The sequence below is a fragment of the Pleurodeles waltl genome, chromosome 11 (genome assembly GCF_031143425.1).
Source record: "Pleurodeles waltl isolate 20211129_DDA chromosome 11, aPleWal1.hap1.20221129, whole genome shotgun sequence".
Lineage (NCBI taxonomy): Eukaryota > Metazoa > Chordata > Amphibia > Caudata > Salamandridae > Pleurodeles > Pleurodeles waltl.
Genome location: NC_090450.1, coordinates 349,009,960 through 349,033,961, shown reverse-complemented (window position 1 = coordinate 349,033,961; position 24,002 = coordinate 349,009,960). Strand labels below are relative to the sequence as shown.

The 24,002-nt window shown below is 43.5% G+C and overlaps 1 protein-coding gene across 10 annotated transcripts in view; it reads right to left on the bottom strand.

Moving 5' to 3' along the window:
* Window positions 1–24,002, bottom strand: part of PASK (PAS domain containing serine/threonine kinase) — a 1,088,660-nt gene that overhangs the window by 1,032,240 nt on the left and 32,418 nt on the right. For 5 of the 10 annotated variants that reach the window (XM_069213654.1, XM_069213648.1, XM_069213655.1 and 2 more), the window contains exon 2: window positions 793–1,040. In XM_069213654.1, the coding sequence (XP_069069755.1) occupies window positions 793–1,040 (248 nt within the window). Of the gene's footprint in view, window positions 1–792; window positions 1,041–3,417; window positions 3,540–6,924; window positions 7,075–24,002 lie in introns of all 10 variants that reach the window. The other 5 variants (XM_069213650.1, XM_069213651.1, XM_069213652.1 and 2 more) reach the window with 5 other exon arrangements.

The window sequence follows — 24,002 nt, the reverse complement described above, 5'->3', positions numbered from 1 at the left end:
CTGGACTATGCTCACCATGCACTTGATATCTTTAAAGTTATTTCCCAAATCTCAGCTTGAAAAAAATGCTCTACGATCATGTGTGGGAAGTAATGGTCAATGTTTTGATGCATTACCTTTTACTGTATACACAATAACACTATTCAAAAACCTATACAATAAGCCGCACAAGGCAGTAATGTGAACGAAAAACATAGGGGCTGTTTAGTGGCCACATGACTGACTGAAGTAAATGAATTACTGGAGAGGGATTATATACTCTCCTAGGTGTATACTACTTTTATTAAAATACTTTACAATATGTTAACTATTGCTATAGTTTGCAGATGAATTAATATCCCTTTGGGAAGGGAGAGCAATCAGTGGGATAACAGCAATGTGCGTGTGGAAGGGAGCTAGGCCACAGACAAAAGACGGAACAGAAAACATCTTCATCCAGAGTAGAATGGGAGCCCTGTCTAACGAGGCTACTACCTTCTAGTGCTCAGAGAGACGTGTGCAGGCAGATAGTTCAGGAGATCAATGATAAATGTAAAAAGGGCAAGTACTAACAGTGTGAGAACAGCAGTATATGCCAAAGGAAATGAAGCCATGTTGTAACTACAGGCAGGTGAAAGGGTAGATTGAGTCACGTGGTCATAAGCAGACCTCAATAGCTAGGGGTCAGATGTTTGATGTGAAAGTAATATCCTATCAATCAATCAATAATTTATTGATTTATTTACTGCTGTCCTGGAGTGGAGCAAGACCCAGAGCTTTAATCTCAAAGTGTCAGCTGTAACATTTAATCACCTGAAAGATTCTGCTTGTTCCAGCGCTGGTCACACAGTGGTCCCTTCCAGCTCCTGTCCTTCTGGACTCTGGGGAATGTTTTGCTAAGCTCATAGGAATCACTAAAGCTGGAGCTGCTGTGTCCCATCTGTTCTTGGTCACTATGCACTCCTGAAAGACTGGACACAGAAGGGAAATGCAGGAGTTCTTGAGACGTCACTCCCATGGAGCTCTCCATGACTGTGTGCCACCACTGTCCACTTGAGCTGCTGAAAAAAACATGAAACATCAGGGCCAAGCTGGCACACATTCTATAATTCACCTTTGGTAATACTGTTACTGTGCAACACCACTCCCCACTGAAGCTATATAGGAAACTTCAGGGGCAAGCTGGCAAACATTCTACAGATCACCTCTGGTGGTGATTTAGACAAATGCTAATTATGTCCTCAGCCCAATGAAACATTTTCCACAAGAGAACTTGTTTTCTGTCTCAGCCAAAATACAGGCTCAAATATCACAAAGCTGTAAATAGATTTTCAATTTTCCACTGGCAATGTCACAATGTTGAATGTTATTATCAGACAAAATATCAAGCACAACTGAACAAAATATCAGGCAGACTTTGTCTGAACAGAGTATAGTTCACTGAACATTTTCAAAGAATAACAACAAAACTAATAATTTCATCCTAGGACCCCAAGCTGTGGAAGCCTAACTAACTCCCCAAAAAATCAGATTTAATAAGGAATGTCAGACCCAACCATAACTACATAGAAGCTATATCTTACACAGCTGGAGTCATCACTGTGCATTTATTGTTCGGCTTTACTGCCCAGGTGAAAATGCGTTTTTTATTTGCCTGTAACCTGGCTGTTGGAGACTGATCTGCACCACATTTGACACTCAATGTGTTCAGCTAAGGGCTGGCAAGTCACATTTCGTATAATTCTTTGTAAGGGGTAAAATGTAAGGGGGGGGTCTATTAAATGCATTTTCCCATTTTAGCTCCAATATAAGGGCTCGAAAAATCGACCACTCGCATTGGCGAGTCTTATTTGATCAGGTCGAGCTAATTTTAATAGTTTCCCGTCCCTTCTGGTGTTCTGTTCAGTTAAAAAGTGGAATGGCAATAAAAGATGCCTTTAAATCTGGTTCTTATGTCACATTTGCTCTATGTTCACAGGCAGAGGTCAAAAGTCAGTTTTTCTTACAATTAAATTTGCCTTCGGACTGCAGAGTTCCAGGACTTTGTAAGGGGAACTGCTGCTTAGAATGTACAATAAAAGGATATATGGTGTGAGGTTTTTCCTAACACACAACATGCCAATGACTAAGTCTACTGTGCAAACATTTCAAAATATATTTCAGTAGTTGTGAAAGTCCTTTTTTTATATTTCTGTGTAATTAAAAAATATTTTAATAGGATGAAAACAAATCAGAATACTTTACATGTTGATGTGCAAAGGATATGTTTTCTGAAACCCAATTTTCACAGATTGTTAATGCACTATAAAGTTTTATCAGTCAAGCTGCAAGTTAGTGGAGGTTTTTGGACATTTCTAGGATGAAAATATGTTACCACATCATGGTTTAGTTATATATTTATTAAAATTGAGTGTTTAAACAAACTGAGAAACACTCCTGCCCTGATGGCAATGATGTTAGTAAACTAAAAGAAGTGTTAGGTTGTGGGCTAGACCTCATGGGTATGTGGGCTATATTCTTGTGATGCATGCAGCAAACTTTGGTCTACTTAATCAAACAAAAGTTTTTTTTGTACTGCAGAAATGCTGAGCTCACATATTTGAAGGTGCAATCATATGTGAGAATTAAGAAAAAGGCGACTCTGTAAACAATCTGCCTGAGATCACACAATTTGAGGCCAGTTTATGGGTCAAGTACATTACAGTTAGGTTGAGTAGATTAAGTTAGTCGACCTGCAGGTCTAGTAACATTTGTATGACTTTGAGCCCTGAATAGGAATTTTTGCTCACAGCTACAGCAAAAATGCATGTTGAGTCTTACACATAAACTAGCGTAAGAGTACTGAGAAACCACGACTGTCATGGTTTGGTGTAAATCCATTCAGTAGTTTGCGAATTTAGCGTTTGGAAAAGGCACTGGGTAGGCTTGAAAAGGTTAACACTTGTATTATCTTGTCAGTTGAAAGCAATTTGTTGATGTGCTTATAACATGTGCACAGTTTGGCAAATATGCATGAAATGTGGCAGACTGTTAGAATGTTGAGATCATTCTTAGTACTTTTAAATTTGTGATGATCTGCAAGGGGGCAGAGGAGGAGGGGTTTTGGGGGAAATCAGAGAGAGGAGGGGCAAAAAGAATTGTCCATTCGCTAGTAACACTGACAAATCTGAACAAAAAAAACGGTACAAGATTGGAAGGATTCATTTTCTGCTGTTTTGTCCTAATGCATAAAGGGAAAGGCAAAGTTAAAGGGACATAGGCAATAAACATTTTCATAAGTTTATAACTTTAGCTCGGTTTGGTAAATCAGCATCAAATGTGTCAGGCAGTTAGCAAATTTTATGCAGTGCAGGTATTAATGGAAAAACAAAAGGAGTCCTACACATTCCCAACAGTTTTATTCACGAAATATGTTTACTAAAGTTTGTGATCGCTTACTGATGCCTCTTCGAAGTTCCTGAACATTAGGTGTAAACGTGAGTCTCTTGCATCTAATAAGAAAGGGCACTCTCCAACCATTGTTCAAAGTGGTATTTCTAATCATAATCCATTGTTGATCTCTGTAAGGGTCATAAATCAATGATGCATCACTTCAAGATGTGCAAGCAAGCAAATAATTTATGTGGGAATTTTCAAGAATTAAAAATACACAGAAGCATGGAATTATTTGTGTAGGTTCAAATCATGAAATGAAGAATAACTGACAATGTTGCGGGACTTCTGTCTAGAAGAGAGACTCACCTTGAATACTTAAAACCCTGCGTGGGCATGTCCGATTTCTATAGATCCAAGGAACGGGGTTTCAAAGTAACAGGGGTGAATTTTTCCACTTATTATTAAGTACTTTGGTCCAGTTTAATAGATCTGCACGAAATTTGCAAATACCTAGCATGTTCATCTTACCATTGATGTTCTCAGTTTTATGCAGGTATATATAGAGAGGGCAGATTTAATCGGGGTGCTGGGGAGTCAAAGAAGAGTTTGTATCCTGATAAATTTGGAGAGGTTAAACGAATATTCACAAACTAGACTTTTAGCAGGTTTCGCTTATTGTTGGTTTGGTCAAATTTGGAGCAGATTGGTCTGTTAGAGCCCTCCTAAATTCAATAAAATAGTGACTATCACAATAGTATATCAGCAAAATACGTTGAGAATACGGGGTTTGAGACAATGGCATAATGGTTGCTTCCAACTGAGTTAAAATCATATTTAAGTTCATCAGAATACAATTCTCACCGTCAAAACTGTTCATATGGACTATATACATTGAATGTTGAGGAAATTAGTCTATTAATCGAACAGCACATGATACTGTAATACAAAACAGCAAAATCGTGGCACAAATATATATACTTTTTGCAACAGCCATTGCCTAATCAATAAACAATGCATAGTAGTATTCTGTTTAAAACATGCAGTGTATTGGGGCGTATTTTTTTATTTAAGCATTCTGTATGGCCTAAGGTCATTACACGAGAAAAATAACAGCCCTCATTAACACTCCTAAATACTGTGTACTTCTTTCCTACAGTGACAGCATACCCTGTTACACAGAGCACGGCCAACAGGACACCACTTCATAACATACTCAGTACCTCTTCACACCTTTGACGCTTTCATTAAGAAATAAACCAGTCATTAGGTGGGTATGGGAACAGTCTCTTATACACTTAGTCCGAGGCTATTAATAAAACCTGTATGAAAAAAAGAAAGTTAGTAACTTCATAAGCTTATACTAATATGGGTCATCACAGAAAGCAAGCGTTGTTGGTTAATAACTCAAGTAAATTAGCAAGCAGAGTGATTTAAAGGCCAGTCTCTAGTTAAAAGCCCAAATGAACACTGTTCTGGATCTAAAAGTAAAACGAATAAAAAGTGCAATTAACAAAAAGTAGGCTGTTCCTCAAAATGCATTTCTTTTATAATGCTTCAGGAACAGAAGGCATACATACTTCATGCATGACATAACACAGAAGGTTTGGATAAGAAGTGCTGCATTAAAAAAATAAATCTATTAATTGGCACCACACCACTAGAAAATCGTATTTCCTAAAGTATCTTAGTGGTTAAAGTTGTACATATTTAATTAAGAAATTAAATCGTGATATGAAACACATGGATACAATGTTTTGTTCAAATACCACCAGAGGTCGGCTAAGTGCCCTTGACGCTGTCAGAGTAAGAACACCCTTCCCCCCCCCACCCCCTCCCCCCCAAAGAGCAGACAAATTATACCGTTTATACATAGAGGCCATGCAAGAAGCTATATTTTCATTGAACATCTGAAAGAGGGAAAGATGCATACATGTGAAAGGTCACACACCTAAATTAAACATGAACCTTTCTACAGAATTTCACGAATGATTGTCAGTGCAGCCTGGTCTGGCCCTACATGAAGCATGCCTAAATTAATAATTATTTTCTACAACATTAAAACTCACCTAGAACGCAATCAGAAGATGCACTTTCTCTCACGCAACAACCCCTTGTGACATACACAGCACCTTACTCTCATCTGTCACGCAAATGCCTATCTCACATACACATATACCCTGCATTCAGTCTCTCACCAGCTTCCACTGTCTCTCTCACACAACACCAATTCATGCATGTGCACACAAACCCCTCTGTAGGAAGGTAGCCTCTTTCTAGCCTTGTTACCCCCACTTTTGGCCTGTTTGTGAGTATACGTCAGGGTGTTCTTACTACTATCTCACTGGGATCCTGCTAGCCAGGGCCCAGTGCTCATAGTGAAAACCCTATGTTGTCAGTGTGTTTGATATGTGTCACTGGGATCCTGCTAGCCAGGACCCCAGTGCTCATAGGTTTGTGGCCTGTATGTGTTCCCTGTGTGGTGCCTAACTGTATCACTGAGGCTCTGCTAACCAGAACCTCTGTGTTTATGCTCTCTCTGCTTTTAAAATTGTCACTGCAAGCTAGTGACAAATTTTACCAATTCTCATTGGCACACTGGAACACCCTTATAATTCCCTTGTATATGGTACCTAGGTACCCAGGGTATTGGGGTTCCAGGAGATCGCTATGGGCTGCAGCATTTCTTTTGCCACCAATAGGGAGCTCAGACAATTCTTACACAGGACTGCCACTGCAGCCAGAGTGAAATAACGTCCACGTTATTTCACAGCCATTTCCACTGCACATAAGTAACTTATAAGTCACCTATATGTCTAACCCTCACTTGGTGAAGGTTAGGTGCAAAGTTACTTAGTGTGTGGGCACCCTGGCACTAGCCAGGGTGCCCCCACATTGTTCAGGACAAATTCCCCAGACTTTGAGAGTGTGGGGACACCATTACAAGCGCGCACTACATATAGGTCACTACCTACATGTAGCGTCACAATGGTAACTCCGAACATGGCCACGTCTAGGATCATGGGATTGTCACCCCAATACCATTTTGGTACTGGGGGGACAATTCTATGCATCCCCGGGTCTCTAGTACAGAACCCGGGTACTGCCAAACTTGCTTTCCAGGGTCTCCACTGCAGCTACTGCCAACCCCTCAGACAGGTTTCTGCCCCCTGGGGCCTGGGCAGCCTGGTCCCAGGAAGGCAGAACAAAGGATTTCCTCTTTGAGAGGGTGTTACACCCTCTCCCTTTGGAAATAGGTATGAAGGGCTGGGGAGGAGTAGCCTCCCCCAGCCTCTGGAAATGCTTTGATGGGTGCAGATGGTGCCCCTCTCTTCACAAGCCAGTCTACACTGGGTCAGGGATCCCCCAGCCCTGCTATGGCGCAAAACTGGACAAAGGAAAGGGAAGTGACCACTCCCCTGACCAGCACCTCCCAGGGGAGGTGCCCAGAGCTCCTCCAGTGTGACCCAGACCTCTGCCATCTTGGATACAGAGGTGTTGGGGCACAATGGACAGCTCTGAGTGGCGAGTGCCAGCAGGTGACATCAGAGACCCCCTCTGATAGGTGCTTACCTTTCTCTGTAGCCAATCCTCCTTTTTGGGCTATTTAGGTCTCTCCTCTGGGCTATTCCTCAGATAACGAATGCAAGAGCTCACCAGAGTTCCTCTGCACTTCCCTCTTCGACTTCTGCCAGGGATCGTCTGCTGACTGCTCCAGGACGCCTGCAAAACCGCAACAAAGTAGCAAGATGACTACCAGTGTCGCGTGGGCTCTCATTATCCTAAATGAGACTACTGGATTTCTAGCTAGCAGGATCGTTCAAGGTGTGGGGGACTGAGTCTGACCCACTTGGAAGGACATCTGTCACCCAAAATCCGCTTTTGCTCCGGCTAACTAGCAGTGCCTCATCCTTCCCATGGGGAAGGGATGATTGGGCAGCCGAGCGCATGACATCTGTGGAACTTCTCAGGGAAGTCGTGGTCACTCAGATCCAAACCAGCTCTCTCATTTACAGTATGATCTCATATACAAATGACAAAGGCTGTTTAAGTTTTATATATTGTTTTAATAAAAGGACTGCATTGTAGATATTAAGGCGTGAGCCGCAATAACCAGAACCATACAACACAGTAGGATTGAAATAGTCACGAGGAGAGTGAAACATAAGAATAACGCTATCATGGTGTTAACAATTTCTACTCTCAGCTAGTTCTATTTCGAGCACAGCATGTTAAGCTTCTAACTTGCCTTTCAGATTCCCTGGGAAGACATCAACCCTCATACCTGAGCAAAGGCCTGTGATCTTGTTCAGCATCTGCAACGAGGCAGTCAGCTTCTAGTTGTGGTTCCCTGGTCGGAATCTCCCTCTTGCATGTATTTGGACAAGGAAGTGTTTTATAACTAACATGTCAGCGTGATCACAAAATGTCCCTACGCAAGAACGCCAAAGACTAAACTCCTACCACGTCTATCGGCAATGTACCAGACTATATCCTTGACTGAAGCACAGAGTGAACAGGAATGTGTTATTGAGAACTCCAGTGCTGAAGTAGGCTAAACAGTGTGATATAAAAAAATAAAACAAGACCGTAGAACTGGTTATTTGAAAAAAACAGTACGAAGCCGAATAAAAAGCATTTAGAGAAAAGTGCACAGAGGCTCTAAGCTGCGAGCAAAGGAATAAAATACATCCAGGGCAAAGTGCACAAAGGCCTAAAGCCTGAAGCTAAATGCGCAAAGGATACATAAAACTGACCACACTACACCCTCCCCTTGTCGGTAGCAAGTGGTTCTAATAATATAAAAATATGCCCCAGATACAAAAACACACTAAATATATTTCGACAAGGTCAGAGGACAGCAAAGCAGAAAACTAATTTTAAATTGGGAAGCATGTGACGGTAAAGCCAAATTTGATATAATGTCAATTTAACAAAAAAAACAATCCAATTCTTGGACAGAAGCCACGGAAAGCAGGAGATCCTCCACTTCGACAGATGCCAACATCGGAAAATCCACGCCAAAAATTATCATGGAGCAGGTGTCTTCCAAAGCCCCAGAACCATCCAGGGCGGCACCCCGTGCAGGGCCTATGAATGAGACAATACCATCTTCTTCCAGGAAGGGAATATCATAAACTGCCTCACGAAGCAAACGCAACCGCAGTGCACAAGTCTGGGAATGACCCCTAATCGGGAACATCAACAGATCAGTATCGACCACTGGGGGGCGCTGCAGTGAGAGACAGAGAGACAGTGCATGTTCAAACGCGCACCAAAGGCACCGAAACACGGGTTGCACACAATCCAAAACCGGTCGGAATGACAGAGACCAGTCACACTCCAACCTTCCCAGGAGTGTTGCCCCAAAATGCTGCATCATGCGTTCACAACACAGTTGCGCTGACGGGAGCGCTAATATGGGATCTCGTTGCAGTGGGACAGCCATTGCGGAAGAACAGCAGCAACAGCAAAACCCCAGCCAACAAAGCCAAAGTAATCGGGAATGCCCCAAAAATGCTTCTGAAAATAGAGTGAATAGCCGAAGGTATTAAACCGAATATGGAAGAGAAGGTATGAGCAAAACCAACACCAACGGCTTTGAAAAAATGTGCAATTGCAGCAGTGCTGGACGCATTAAATATACATCCCACGAGTTCACCAAAGTGACTCGGAAAGTTAGTATTCAAAAGGGACTGTATTTCCGCTGATGACCTCGCCACCTGAAGTGCGTAGGTCTCGCTAGCAGATGTAAGGGCCACATGCTTTTGAAACAATAGAGCTTTCAGTCGACTCAACTTGTCGAAATTCACCTTGGAAGTAGCAATATGAGGCCAGATGTCTGCTACGTCCCTAATTTGAGTGGGGGGGAAACAACACATTCCCGCAGCACGTAACGGCCTTGGTGACAATGACTACGTAAACTATTCCGGCCCGCATGCCACAACAGGGTTCACTGTTAAGAAGGACGTAACTGCCGTTCGAAAGCACCTGGAAAGTGTTTTTAATTACCATGACTGGAACTCCCTTAGGATAACAAGCTAAGTTAGCAATCGAGGCATTACACGCCCCGTGCAAAGACAGCTGTTTACAAACCATTGAATGGCTGACAGAAGTTTCGCATTCGCTACCGCTAAGAAAAACCTCCCTCAAACCATTAATACATCTGTATAGAAAGGGAAGCTCCCACACCTCGTGTATGTAACTGTCTCCCAACCGTTCATATCTACCCACCGGAATGTGCTTTAAACAAGAAGTAAATTGCAGAGTGAAGATAGGCAAATTAATAACCCCGTGAATCAACCACTCAGCTGACGGAATCTCAGCCACAGTAAAAGGCAATTTCTCCAGCTTTTCAATATTTAACATAACATATGTCGCTTCCTTCTTAGCCATCAGCTGTTGTTGACGAGTCAAATTAAAGGAAATATATATGTCCCTGGCACAAATGTGCTGCCACGGAATGCGACCTGCCTTTAAGGTCTGTAGAGTCCAACCCAACTGCATGACTGACCGCGTTTGACTCTGCCCATGATATAAAGAAGACATATCAGATTTAATAAGGTCTATAGCAGAGGAAACAATGTTGTCAATTGTGTATACACGGTCTGAAAGGGTATGCATCCCATTATCCACAGCAGACAAAGCCTGTATCAAATTTTCCTGATCAATTTGCCTCAACCGGGCCGCTGCCTCTTGTTGTGAAAGCTTCCAAATCTCATTATATACTTCATACAAAAAAAGTTTCTTCCGCAGCATTCTCGGTCCTGACAAAAAATCTTGCAAGTCAGTATCATTAGACAGTAACGTGAGATGTGTCTTAACTGCATCCAGCGTGGATGACTTCAACCATTGTTGACAAAGTTTCCCCACGCTGTATGTAGTAATGATATCAGCATGTTCTGGTGATATGTAGCGAGGGTCTGCCCTACTAGTCCTGAACTCCCCGAAGAGGTGACAAAACGCTGATGACACCCATTAGTGTCTATGGGCCACAATAACCACCTGCCCGGACTTATCAATGAAGTGTTAAGCGTACCATTCTGGACCCAGTCTATAAGCTCACTAAACGTGGCATTAATATATCGCTGCCAATTGTTCAATTTGGAAGGGACAGGTATGCTAGGCAAATTCAAATCTCTAATCGTTGCTAAGCCCAAACAACTAGTCTGTTGTACAGTGTCATTTAGGAAAATCATTTGGACAGGAATAATACACGCCCTAAACAATGTGTCCCTGCCCCGCATTTGCCAATTCTTCGTTCCCCAGACACTTTTCAAATCAACAGTTTTGGACCAATATTCATACCCCTCAACCGAAAGTTTGGATACAAACAAATTTGAATACAGTAATTTAGTATCAGTCAATAACATTTGCTTATTAGCATGCAGAGAAAATAGTAAGACTTAGCACTCTGTTGATTATGCCCGGAAAAATATGCACATTTATCAGAATACGTTTTAGAGCTCCCTGGTGGAGGAGTCGGGCAAAGTTCCCATTGCATATATTGGTAGCGCGTTGGAAGTCCCAGGAAGGTGTGTGGAGGGCAGGAGCCCTTTAAATCTTTATCTGCGCTCCCGCCGTCGTGGGAAGCGCGTCAGAGGTCCGAGGAGGTGTGGCAGGGGCAGGAGCCCTTTAGAACTAAATAGCGCTCCCGCCGCCGCGGGTAGCGCGTTGGAAGTCCCAGGAAGGTGTGTCGAGGGCAGGAGCCCTTTAAATCTTTATCTGCGCTCCCGCCGTCGCGGGAAGCGCGTCAGAGGTCCGAGGAGGTGTGGCAGGGGCAGGAGCCCTTTATAACTAAATAGCGCTCCCGCCGCCGCGGGTAGCGCGTTGGAAGTCCCAGGAAGGTGTGTCGAGGGCAGGAGCCCTTTAAATCTTTATCTGCGCTCCCGCCGTCGCGGGAAGCGCGTCAGAGGTCTGAGGAGGTGTGGCAGGGGCAGGAGCCCTTTATAACTAAATAGCGCTCCTGCCGCCGCGGGTAGCGCGTTGGAAGTACCAGGAAGGTGTGTCGAGGGCAGGAGCCCTTTAAATCTTTATCTGCGCTCCCGCCGTCGCGGGAAGCGCGTCAGAGGTCCGAGGAGGTGTGGCAGGGGCAGGAGCCCTTTATAACTAAATAGCGCTCCCGCCGCGCGGGACGTGCCCTGGCGAAGCCCGGGCCAAGGGCGGGCCCGTCCTTGCCCGTCATTGCCAGGAAGAGGCAGGGCTGGGCCACCCCCCTGACATTCATCCAAAGTTGTATGGATCAGGCAACCTACACGCACGGCTGCCTGAAGGTACTGTGTTGTCACTTACTCCCAAAATAGGTCTCTCTATAGAGGGCCTTAGGACGGTATATTCCACCTATTGTTACAACGCTCTTATCATTACCTAATAGATATTGGTGAGGGGCAAGGTTGGGCCCCTGCCCTTTCACACGTTGCAAGAGGTCTGCTTATATCTATAGTGGAAAACTTATAGATATCGTTGTCATAATTGTACTATCTAGGTTTATCCCCACCAGCCCTTCCTCTATTCTCTTTCATAAATTATATATTGTGGATCGGTTCAAGGAGCCGAAGCACTTCATAGGCAGTTCAAGCTATGGGAAAACGCAAGGCATCAGAACCCCCAAGGGGGAAGGAGAAATCTGTAAAAAAACTTAGGAATGCGGGTGAGAACTGCACAATAGCTGAAATAGACGATCTTATCGAGGAGGTAGAGTCTCTACTATCTAGCAGGGCCACTATTCGGGAGGGTCCCGATAAAAAGATTACCTCCTATTACACGAAGAAAACCGAACCAGTGGGAAATAAAGCGATAGAGTTTGTTAGCCAGCAAGAGGGGGAGGCACCATCCGACATTAGGACGGGCAGCCCTAAAGTTGCCACAACTCGATCCATACACCTATGCACCTTCGATAATAATAGGAAGAAGAGCCATACGCAGGAGCGTGAAGCTATCTGCTCCAATAAATATGCAGTCCTGGCAGAACTCAATAGTTATACTGTACAGATTGCACAAGAGGGGGAATCTGAGGATGACATACATCCATATATCCCAACTGTACAGTTAGATAGTGAGAGGACCTCTCCTCTCAATTTAGAACCAGTGAACCCTCTGAAACATAAAACAAGATCTATAGCAGACCTTTATGATCTAATCACTGGATTAATCCAGGAAGTTAGGGACCTGAAACTTGAAGTAAGAACCTTAACAGATATCGTGGAAAAGGAGGGGGGTAGGGGTATCCATAGAGCTCAGTGTGAAAAGGAGTCCCCCCCAGTTTCGTTCCACCTACAAGGTAAACCCACATGTTCTCAAAATTTGATCACTAACCCCAACCATACTCCAGCAATAGCTAAGATTGTACATCATCCACAGGGATGCATGACAGGGATTAATGGGGAAATTATTGTCTCATGCAACTTCCCTAGAAGAAATGCTAGTGATTTATGGCAAGGATCAGGGAATCCACGAAGAGATCCCCGTTTGGTAAAAGGATCCCAAAAAGGAAATTTGGAACCTACTCCGAACCCCTATTCCCAAGTATCTAATGATTATAATCAACACACTATATGGAATCCATATTCTGAGGAGGATAGGTTTCCTAGTAGGACCAATGTTGTTTATTTGTTAAATGTTCCAAAATTGCCCTTAAGTAGCAGAGAAGATGAGGACTCCTTAAAAAACAAGCTTACACACTGGATTAGGGCCAAAAGGCACTGTCTATCCATAATTCGTTCAGATATCAGGGGGGCAGAAAGAATCCCTGGAGAGAAGGGGCAACTTGACGTTATTGCACTAACATTTAAGGATGGAAGATTATCCAGAGGCTTGATTGACATGGAACAGAGAACCCCCGCCCCCAATTCAAATGCCATGAGGTTTAGTTCGGATCCATTAATTACCAAACTCCGTGTCCAGAGGCATAAGCACAATCACAATGAGGGATTGCAAAAGAGAAATGGCGATTCCAATCTTGATAGAGTAGATTGACTAATCCAGATAGATCAGGCACAAGTGGGACCCAATGGGGACACTACAGTAGGTGAGTCCCACGAAGGGAATGTTTTTCATGCTACAGGGGCAGGGAGTGTAGGGGAGCCTTTGCATAGTAGGAAAGATTCAACAACCTTTCTGAGTCCTAGTTCCAATGCTACGACCTTAAACGGAAGGGGTCTTATTACCATGATTTCTTGGAATGTAGCCGGCTTAAAAAATAAGCTCATAGACCCCGATTGGCAGGACTATATTGATCGACATCATGTCTGTCTCTTTCAAGAGACATGGCTCAAAGATCCACCGTATAAATTAGGATATAAAACCTACTTTATTAGTGCTACTTCAGCTGCCAGAGGGAGACCGTCTGGGGGGTTGGTTATATGGGCAAAAATCTCATTAAATGTCGAGATATGTATGCAAGTTACTGAGTCAGAGGACATTTTATGGTTGGTAGTGGGAAAAAAAAATAAGATAATAACCCACTTGTTCAATGTATATATAAGACCTAGAAGGACAAACTTGGAGTCTCCCGAAATATCTCTACTAGATGACCTGCTCAAAAAAATCCCAGTAGGAGAGACAATCATTTAGCAGAAGAGGAAGATCGAATGAGGGCAATTCCTTACCTAACAGTAGAAAAAACTGTTCCAGGCACAGTGGCTGCACTGCAACTCATGGGCCTTACATTAAACAACGGACTGAGGGCGTGTAATGGCAGAGTGGGTGAAGGAGGCCTTAATCTGGATACCTTCCAGAGAGGCAACTCAACTTCAAAAATAGACTACATTCTGCATAGTATAAGTACATGGGGAAGATTAGCGAATTTTAAAATTGACAAAAGAAGGGATAGCGATCACTTCCCGCTAATAATTGAACTCAGGGCCCACCTCCTAGATTTGGACTTGGAATATACAGAACACGGAAAGGTGGAGTTACAACCCACCCTCAGTAATAATAGAAGGGTTGTGAAATGGCCAGCAATACTAGGTAATCAGGATACAATGACAAATATTTACAACATATTTTCTGATCTCCTGGAGCCTTATGCAGAAAATAAACCTTGTGACATTCCTATTACGGCTATCCACCATTCGTTGAGTATTGCACTAAGACCCATCCTGACCAAACAGCTACAGATCAAGCATAAAAAGGTGAAGGTCCAAACCACCCCAAGCAGTCCATGGTATACTACCAAATGTAGGGAGAGGAAAAGAGTACTGATAGAGGCACTAAAGCAAAAAAATCAATTAGCCGTACAACAGGCAAGGGCCAGCTACAAGAAAACGCTGGCCACTGCCCAAAGCAACTGGGAGGATCAAAATTGGCAAGACCTGCTGGAAGCAGCAAAAAGCAATGATACAAGGACCTTCTGGAAAATAGTTACCCATGGCAGCAAAGAAGGGACATTTACCACAGATCATCATATAGATTCCAAAACATGGGTTAAGTATTTTACATACCTTTACTCTGACCCCCCACCCTCGATTTCTATCCCTCAAGACATAAAACCCTAGCTACTTGGGGCATTTCACCAGAGTTACAATTTGGTCTGGAGGAGACGGTGATTGCTATTGAAGCAATCAAGCCAGGAAAAGCCCCCGGTTTGGATAAGATCCCGGGGGATATGTTCAAGCATAACATAGAAATTTGGGCACCCTATTTAAATCTTTTAAATAACGCTATAGCAAGGGGAGGCCCAATACCCGAGACATGGAAAGGGGCAGAAATAATTCCAATTTACAAAAAAGGATCCAGGGAAGACCCAGGGAACTATAGACCAATCAGCCTTATAGATGTTATGCAAAAAATCTACGCTAGACAGATCCTGAATAGAATTAGTATCTGGATAGAAGAGAACAGCATAATGACTATATACCAAGCAGGCTTTAGACAGCAGACGAGTACAGTCGACCAGGCCTTTAGGCTATTGACAATAATGTGGAAATATACTAGACTAAGGAAAGGTCACCTCTATATCGCATTTGTGGATCTGCGTGCAGCCTTTGATCTGGTACCAAGAGACTCCTTATGGGCAGCACTAGGAAAACAGGGCATGCCAGGGAACCTCCTGGGCCAGCTGGAGAGGTTACATGAAAATACATTTGCAAAAGTTCGGTGGGGGCCAAAGGGAGAGTTGACAGACCCAATACCGATCAAGAGGGGGGTGAGACAAGGCTGTGTGCTGGCCCCAACACTTTTCTCATTATACATCAATGATCTGGTTCAGCATTTGAAACAAAGTAACCATGATTCACCAAGATTGAATGATATTCCAGTCCCTGCCCTCCTTTTTGCAGATGATACCATTCTATTATCTCAAACTCCCATGGGCTTGCAATCTCTATTAGATAAATTCAGTGAGTATTGCAGCTCGAAGGGATTAGAAATAAATACAAATAAGACCAAATACCTGACTGTTAACCCCCATAAAGCACTTAAGAGAAATATTCGGATTAGAGGGCAGGCTCTGGAACGAGTAAAAAACTTCAATTACCTAGGGATACTGCTTGATGCCAAATTGTCATGGGCTCCGCACATCAGTAAAGCTGCTATCACCTTAACTCATAGCTCCATGGCAATTAGTAAAAAATACAAATGCTCAAGGACGAGCATTGTGTCACCAGTATTTGAGATCTATAGGTGCAAAGCACAGGCCGCTGCTCTATATGGTGCTGAACTCTGGGGGTTCACAAAATTAACCCCATTGGTTACTCAGGAAAATAATTTTATGAGGGGGGTACTGGGTCTACCTCCATCCACTCCGTTGATCCCTTTAGCCTATGACATTAATATGAAACAAATAGGCAAACTGGCAGCCCTGAGGCCCCTGCTTTACTGGTGTAGACTTTGGACAACCCCCGAATTGATCCAATACAGGCAAGCACTAACAGAGATCATGGGTTTGGACAAGGCCATCTCCCTCCCGTGGCTTCACTATATTAGGCAATGTTTTTACAATCTAGGGCTGAAAGTCTATTGGGATGAACCGCATACACTCACAACTCAATCCAAGATCCGTCTAAAACAAGTATTTTGGGACTTTACTCTTAGTAGCCCTTTTTATAACAAGGATCTAGGTAGACTAACCTTAAGTTTCCTGGATCATAAACCATTGCCGAGTGCTGAGGAATGGATAGATACTATCCAACCTAGACAAGCGTAAGTCTTATATATGAAGCTTCGATATGGGATTCTCCAGGTTAAGGCTTTTACCTTTAAATGGGGCCTCCCGAACGGGAGTAGTCACGAGGCGACCTGTGAGCTGTGTAATATGGAGACTCCGGAAACGATGGATCATGTTCTTTTAAACTGCATTGCTTATGAAAAACAGAGGAGGAAATGGATCCGACCTATCTGCAGGAACGTTGGAATCAGGAACTGCATTGAAGCAGCAAGACTCTTGAGATCCAGTACGTTACCATATGTTGTCTTTGGTCCAAGCCGGTTTCTACTAGCAATTTCATTCATCAGAGACAAGGCAGGCCTGAGGTTGTAAGCGCTTTAACTCAGGCAAAACTCCCACAGTTAATCCACGGTCCCCAAACTGACAATTGGTACAAGGACCGTAGTCATTGAGAGGTTCCTTAAGTTACCTAGAATGGTCGTTTGACACGTATGAAACTAGTCTATGGATCCAGTTATTCATTTTCTTTTATTTTAAAAATTCCCCCCCTTAGCTAAGCAAAGAAGTGCCTGATGGCACGGGAGGTATCTTTTTATGGGTTTTATAAATGAAATACTGTACTTGATTCTTATTTATTGCTTTTAAGACCAACGTCAGATAATTTGTTTTTAGTAGTTAAGAGAATATTAGTTGCTGTTGGAATAATGTGCATTTGTATTACCTGCTTGTATCCCTTTTACGGCTTTTAAATGAATATAGGCACTTAGGTAAGTTAGAAAACGTTGGGTCCTAGGGACCGTCAATCACCTTTCCAAAATTAGCTAAACATCCCCTCATCTGATGACGGTAAGCACATTGCCAGGATTTTTAGAGGCATTATGATATGCCAGACGCAAACATTTTTCCAAAAAACATGCACCCTATTTTTACAATGGTCACTATTTGTGCTAGTACATAGTCATTGCCACTTTTAGTGAGATAGCAATCTTAACAGTTTTTGTATAAAGATTTATATTTATAGGTATTTTATAATATTTATATGGTATTTTGTATGATGATGTGTATTTTATATTTTTATAGTGTTCTTATTGATTAATTGTTTACTTGTTTAACTCTCATATCCACAACTTGCCTATTAGTATTGTATGGCCCTGAGGGAGTTCTGGTCTTGATCTGACTATCGTCTTTCTTAAAAGTGCTCTCGTTCCCTTTTAGAAATGTAAGAATTTTGTCAGTATGCTTTTATGGTATTGTTTTGCCGAAATAAAGCTGAAATGAAAAATGAAAATATTCAAATATCGATTTAGGGCTACTAGCTTTATGAATAAAGTGGTGTCCATAATAATTGTAGCAAAACATGTCACCATAATTATCTCTAAATAGGTAAGCATCTTCATTTTCATAGACAGTATAATATTGCAATTCCGTCAACCTAGAATCCACTCTCTTTACATCCCAATCATCAGATACAATGCCTGGTATAACGATATCATTCATTGATAATTTGAGAACATACGGTATTTGAATTATTTCAGTGGGACCATATATATCAAACATCACTCTATCCCACACAATCCCATCCGGAATCGGCACTGCAGAAATGTTCACAAAGGACAAGTCTCTTCGAACCATATGTGACGAAAAATGTGGTTTCAACACCGTCTCCACGTGCTCAATGTCAGATCGTTCAGGAAGAAAATGACCATGTATCAACAGAAAAAAGGTAACTACAAACCCCAGCCACAAGAAAAGAGTCATTACAGTCATAAAAAGCCACAGATAGTTCCAAGGAACAACAAAATATGTGTGTTTAAGTCAACACAGCAGCTTACACGGACCCAGGGCTGATGTTGAAGAGGACGAGGAGTCCGACACAGTATCATCAGTGGTATTGAAGCAGCCAGAGGCAGATCTCGCAAAAGGTGCAACCGTAAACAAAGAAGCAGATGGTGGCTCACGCCTTGGCACGCTATAAACCACATGTTCAGCAATATCAGTAGAACGTACAGCAACTTGATCAAAAGATTCCAAATCATTTGCAGTCTGTGGAACAATCGCAAGATCAGCTTCCACCCTCCCCAAGCTCGGAGAGGAAATAGCATTGGTGCAAATCACCTGCAGCGGAACTTCTTCCCCAGTAGTGAGAGGGATTCCGGAACTACTGGGTGTCCCTCTTGGTCTGCTGTGCAGAATCGGCCACATGTTGTAACTTGACATTATCAATGGAAACAAAGCGATTTCATTTGGCCCCTTGCAACGGTGGTAAAATTACAGTTCTCATGCCGCTGGTCCCTATCACAGGGACAGGCACCCGATAAGAAGGACCAAATTCTTTTTTACTGCGACCTTTTCACGCACAAGATCCCCAATCTTGGGAATCCAACCAGTAGACGTTACTGGTTCATCCTTAATTCCTGTGGAGGCAGCACTTGCAGAAGAGTTATCTTCACGGAATTGTTGTAAATCCTGCAAAACAGTGACACGATCATTTATGTCAAAGGGCGTATCCGCCGTCTCCACACCAGGACCATCTAGATCAGGAACATACATTTGTGTTCCAAACAGGCACTCATATGAAGTATGACCCCCTCAGGGACCTTCTAGGCAAGTTATGAAGTGCTCTCTGTACTCCATACAGGTGGGCTAGCCAACTACAACCCGTACCTATAACTCTGGCCGTTAAGGATTGCTTTAAATCGCAATTTAAACGCTCCACAACAGAATTTCCCTCAGGATGAAATGGAGACGAGAACTGGAGCTGGAGCCCCAACGAAGCCATGGTGTCCCTGAATGCCTTGGAGGCAAAGGCAGGGCCCTGGTCTGAATGAAAAGCTGCAACTGCAAATGTATCGACAAAGATGCGCAAATCTTTAATAACAGTTGGAGCGTCAGCAGAGCGCTGTGGCCAGACCCACACAAATCTGGAGCACGAATCTACAGCAACCAATATATATTTGTATGCACTATCTGGCGTCAGCGGACCAAAATGATCCAAGTACACACACTGTAAAGGTTTATTTGATATGAGAAGGGGCGTCTGCTGCGGGCGTCTAGCCATGGAAACTTTAATTTGTTGGCAGACATCACAACAAAGGACATACTGCTTTGTCTCCTTATAGAGACCAGGCCACCAATAACGAGCCTGTAAGAGTGAAATGGTGGCAGCCACGCCTGCATGTGCAGAAGCCGCCCCCTCATGTGCTGGAGTAATTAATCGAGGTATCTCAATTTTATTGGGCATTTCACGTACACCAACGCCTGGGATTTTAACTACAGCGTTTAGCATACCACCCATACAGTAACTATATTTAGAAGGGAATCCTTTAGGAAATGGCATGCCATCAGCCGTAGCTTTTATGGCAGCCAAAATCTCTGTGTCTGGTTTGGAACTCGAACGAGTTACTGCGGACACAGTGGCAACTGCCACTGCCGATTTTGCGGCTTCATCAGCCAATGAATTCCCAGCAACGTGTATTCCAACGCGCTGGTTCCAAGTGTATGCACAACATGGACTTTAGGAAGCGTTTCCTTCAGATCTGCAACCTTCCCCCACAGCAATTTGTGTTTAATGGTGTTACCTTTGGAATCTCTGAACCCATTCAACCTCCAGTGGTGCAAATATTAATTGAAAGACGGAACACAGTAATAGGAGTCACAAACCAGCAATGTAAATATCGCCGGATCCGCGTGTTCCAAGGCTAACAATAGAGCTTTCAGCTCAGCCAACTGTGCCATACAATCTCCCAAGGTCTGTGTATAAGTATGTCGGGGCAGAACACTTCCCCCTCCATATAGCCGCTCACCACCGCACATGCAGCAGAATACTGTTGTTCAGTCCCAACCGCTGGTTGCGCAGAGCCATCGGTATACATGACCACCTGATATTGGTCAATAGGCAATGTGCCAGTGGGAACTGGCTACTCCATTTCATATTGAAGGAATTCCTGAGTCTGCAGTTTAGGGTCAAATATGTAATCTACATCAGTGGCCGTCAAAGACGTCACCCATTGTATCCATCGCGGGTGTAAAGTTTTCGAATTAGGAACACTGGCTTTTGTAACAGCCTCTAAGGCGGGAATCAGGGAAACAACAATGATGCGCTGGCCCTGGGCAAGAGGTCTTTCTTTAATCACAGCCATCTGTACAGCAGTGAGAATTTTCTCAGTTTGTGCAAAACGTTGTTCTGCAGCAGAATACAAGTGCGACTTGTATGCTATCGGGACTGTCTCACCCTCATTAAAGGTGACACATGTAAACCCAACGGCACCAGGTATAACCCTGATGACCAGATGCGTTTTATTGTCCTGAGTGTGTAAATGTTTTACTGCTAAGAGATCAGTTTGCAAATCTCGAAGAATATGTGTATGCTCATTCGTCCAAAATCTACTCGAAAAATTCTGGCGAATCAACTCGTATAATGGTTTTATACGTGTAGCGTAATCAGGAATGTAAGTTCTGCCAAAATTTAGAAACCCCAATATCGACTGGAGTTTCCGAACCGTATTAGGAGGTTGCAACTGAGCACATTTCTCCAAAAAGTGTGGCGCTAAGCTCTTGACCTCATTCGACAACTCATATCCCAGGAAAATGACGCTGAGGAAGGCAATCTTCGATTTTTTTAAAATTAAATTTATAGCCAATTTCAGCAAATCCCACAACAATGCGTGCTACCTGCCTCTGATGTTGCAGTAACTCATCGTCCATCAAATATATATCATCAACATATGATAAAGCTTCAGGGTCCAACTCGTGCAAAATTTCAGTTACACGAGCCGAAAATAGTCCTGGGCTATTCTTATACCCCTGCGGTAGACGACAAAACTTTTTTTTTAGAGCCAAACGCACTAAAGCTCATATAGTCCCTACTTTCGGGCGCTATATTTTGGCAGAAGAATCCATTCGAGATATCTAATTTTGTTTTGTATTTCTTACGCACAATATTATTCATGAGCGCTGCGCTGTGTGAATTTTGTATAGCATATGTGCGTGTATGTCCATTTAAATGTCTGTAATCTACCACTATCCTATAAGAATGGTCCGGTTTAGCTACTGGAAATAAGGGATTATTCATCGGTGAGACACAGGGTTCAATTACTCCCTGGTAGTCCAATTGTGTAAGAATTTTCCTTACCGATGCCCTTTCTTCAAATTTTATAGGATATTGCGGTTGTGGTTCGCCCTTTATCGGAATTACATGATAAGGTGAATTTCTATCCCACCCCACATTATTTCTATATAGGGCGGGAGCCTGTGCTAGAGCCCATGTCTTACTATAGGACTCTGCTAGTTCTCCCGGAACAAGTGGTGAGAATGAAGGTGTAATAACCTCCTCCCCAACTGGACAGTCACGAACAAAGTCAGGTGGCCAATCCTGTTCGGCCAGTAGAACGTCATACAATTTGACCACACGGTCCCAAAAGATGGCGTTTATATTGCGCTCAACATCCCCTTCTAATTGTAAAGTTACTGTATAAACTCTATCGGGATCAGAGACACGCATATCTGCTGTTTCGACTTGTATGAAGTCATCAGTTGCTTTCACCTCCAGATGCTCTAGAAGACTCCGGCGAACTATTGTGACCTCTGCCGCGCTGTCTAACAGTGCTAACACCCATGTCTTGTTCTTCAAGAGAACTCTCTTCTTGAGTGGCATGTCTAACTGAGACCGCCGCCACTTTCTTCTTTTTAAATTGCTGCTTTTGTTGGATCGGTTTCTCTTCTTGTTTGACAGAAACCTCCGGTGAGCGTTGTGACTCCTGTCTCGGTTTCACGTACTCTGTTCTCCGCTCTGACCGCCCACCTCTCTCACTTCTCTTTTCCGAGGAGTCCTGAAAGGAACAAGATTGGCGTGTATCAGTATATTGATATCTATCAGGCGTCTTCAAATTATCCCTATTTCTGAGATTATACCTATTCTGCGGGGTCTCCGGTTGCGGAGATTGTCCCCTATCTTTAGGTGTCTGTTGTTTTTTCTCCCAGCGCTTTTTAGTACCCTCAGGTTGCTTTTGTTTAGTAGTATCTTTACTATTCTTACCCTGTAACTGGGGTTTTTGCGGTCTAGCCCCAAGGCTATCACGACCGATACTCAAATATGTTTCTGCTATTATTCTCAGCAGTTCCCGCTCCTGATTAATTTGCGGGACGTCTCGAAGATGCATACGCACGGCTAGCGCCACTGCCTCTCCCTTAAGATTACTCAAAATAATAGAAGAAACTGCGGCAAAATTGCCCATCAGCTGCATCCCTAAATCTAAGGCTGGGGCAGCCCCATATTCATCTTGAATTTGTTTTAGCACTTCCGGTAGATTAGCCAATGTTGGTGTACCGTGTGCCGTAGTGTAGAGCGCGGCAAACACCGTGACCCAGGTATTACAATGGTCCACAGTAGGAACCATTCCATACGGCAAACACATCGTCAATATTCTATGTTTATCCTGAGGTCCCGTATGGGGAAACACTGCTTCCAGCGTATTCATTTTTTGCGCCAGCCAAAATGGAGTTTCCTCACGTTTAGCTGGTACTTTACCCATAACTGAGTGTACAGTGGCCGGACTGATACCCGGAACCACTGCATGTGGGTGCGCCGGAGCAGCACGCGCTGCATTAGTATTTAAAGTCTGCATCACAAATTGAACCAGTCTTCTGTATGTAGTAGCTAAGTCTATATATAAACGACGAACTTCAGCCACTGCCAAGTTAGCAACCGCAGGATATGATGTGTAAGTAGCCAATAAAGGCCAGGTAGGACCATCATTACTCAGTGGACCTAACCTAACTTGAGCTACTATGTGTGGGAGGGCGCCATCAAGCCAATTATGGTGTTCTTGATAAGATAAAGGTATCTCCAAGTATGCATATGCCCTGTATTGTCCAGGGACATTCGCAATAGTGTAATCATGAAAAGTGTTTGCAACCACATCAACTGCTGGAAATACGACCCAAGAATAAAAAAGCTCTGTTCTATAAGCTGCATGGGCGTCCACCACAAACGTGACCGGACCCCCCTGGTTCGTGAGACCATGTGCTATTAGATGTCCCGTGAGCGGTTGGCGCATATTAAGCGCTATGTTCACTACTTGAGGATTCGCCATTATAAAAATAGCACTGGGGCAGAGAAGGCACACCAATATTGGGGTTTTCCTTTCAAAGTTCAAGCTTGAACAACCAACCACTAAGTAATAGGATGTACCTATCTCGTGGTGGTGGAAATCCTCAGCCCCACGGACGTCTCCGTTAACGGAACCGAGGAGTCAATATATATATATATATATGAGACCGAGAGAGTCAGCTGGACCCGAAAATCAGAGCCAGACCAATCGTTGGCGGCACCATGTCGCATGGGCTCTGATTATCCTAAATGAGACTACTGGATTTCTAGGTAGCAGGAGCGTTCACGGTGTGGGGGACTGAGTCTCACCCACTTGGAAGGACCTCTGTCACCCTAAATCTGGTTTTGCTCCGGCTAACTAGCAGTGCCTCATCTCTCCCATGGGGAAGGGATGATTGGGCAGCCGAGCGCATGACATCTTTGGAACTTCTCAGGGAA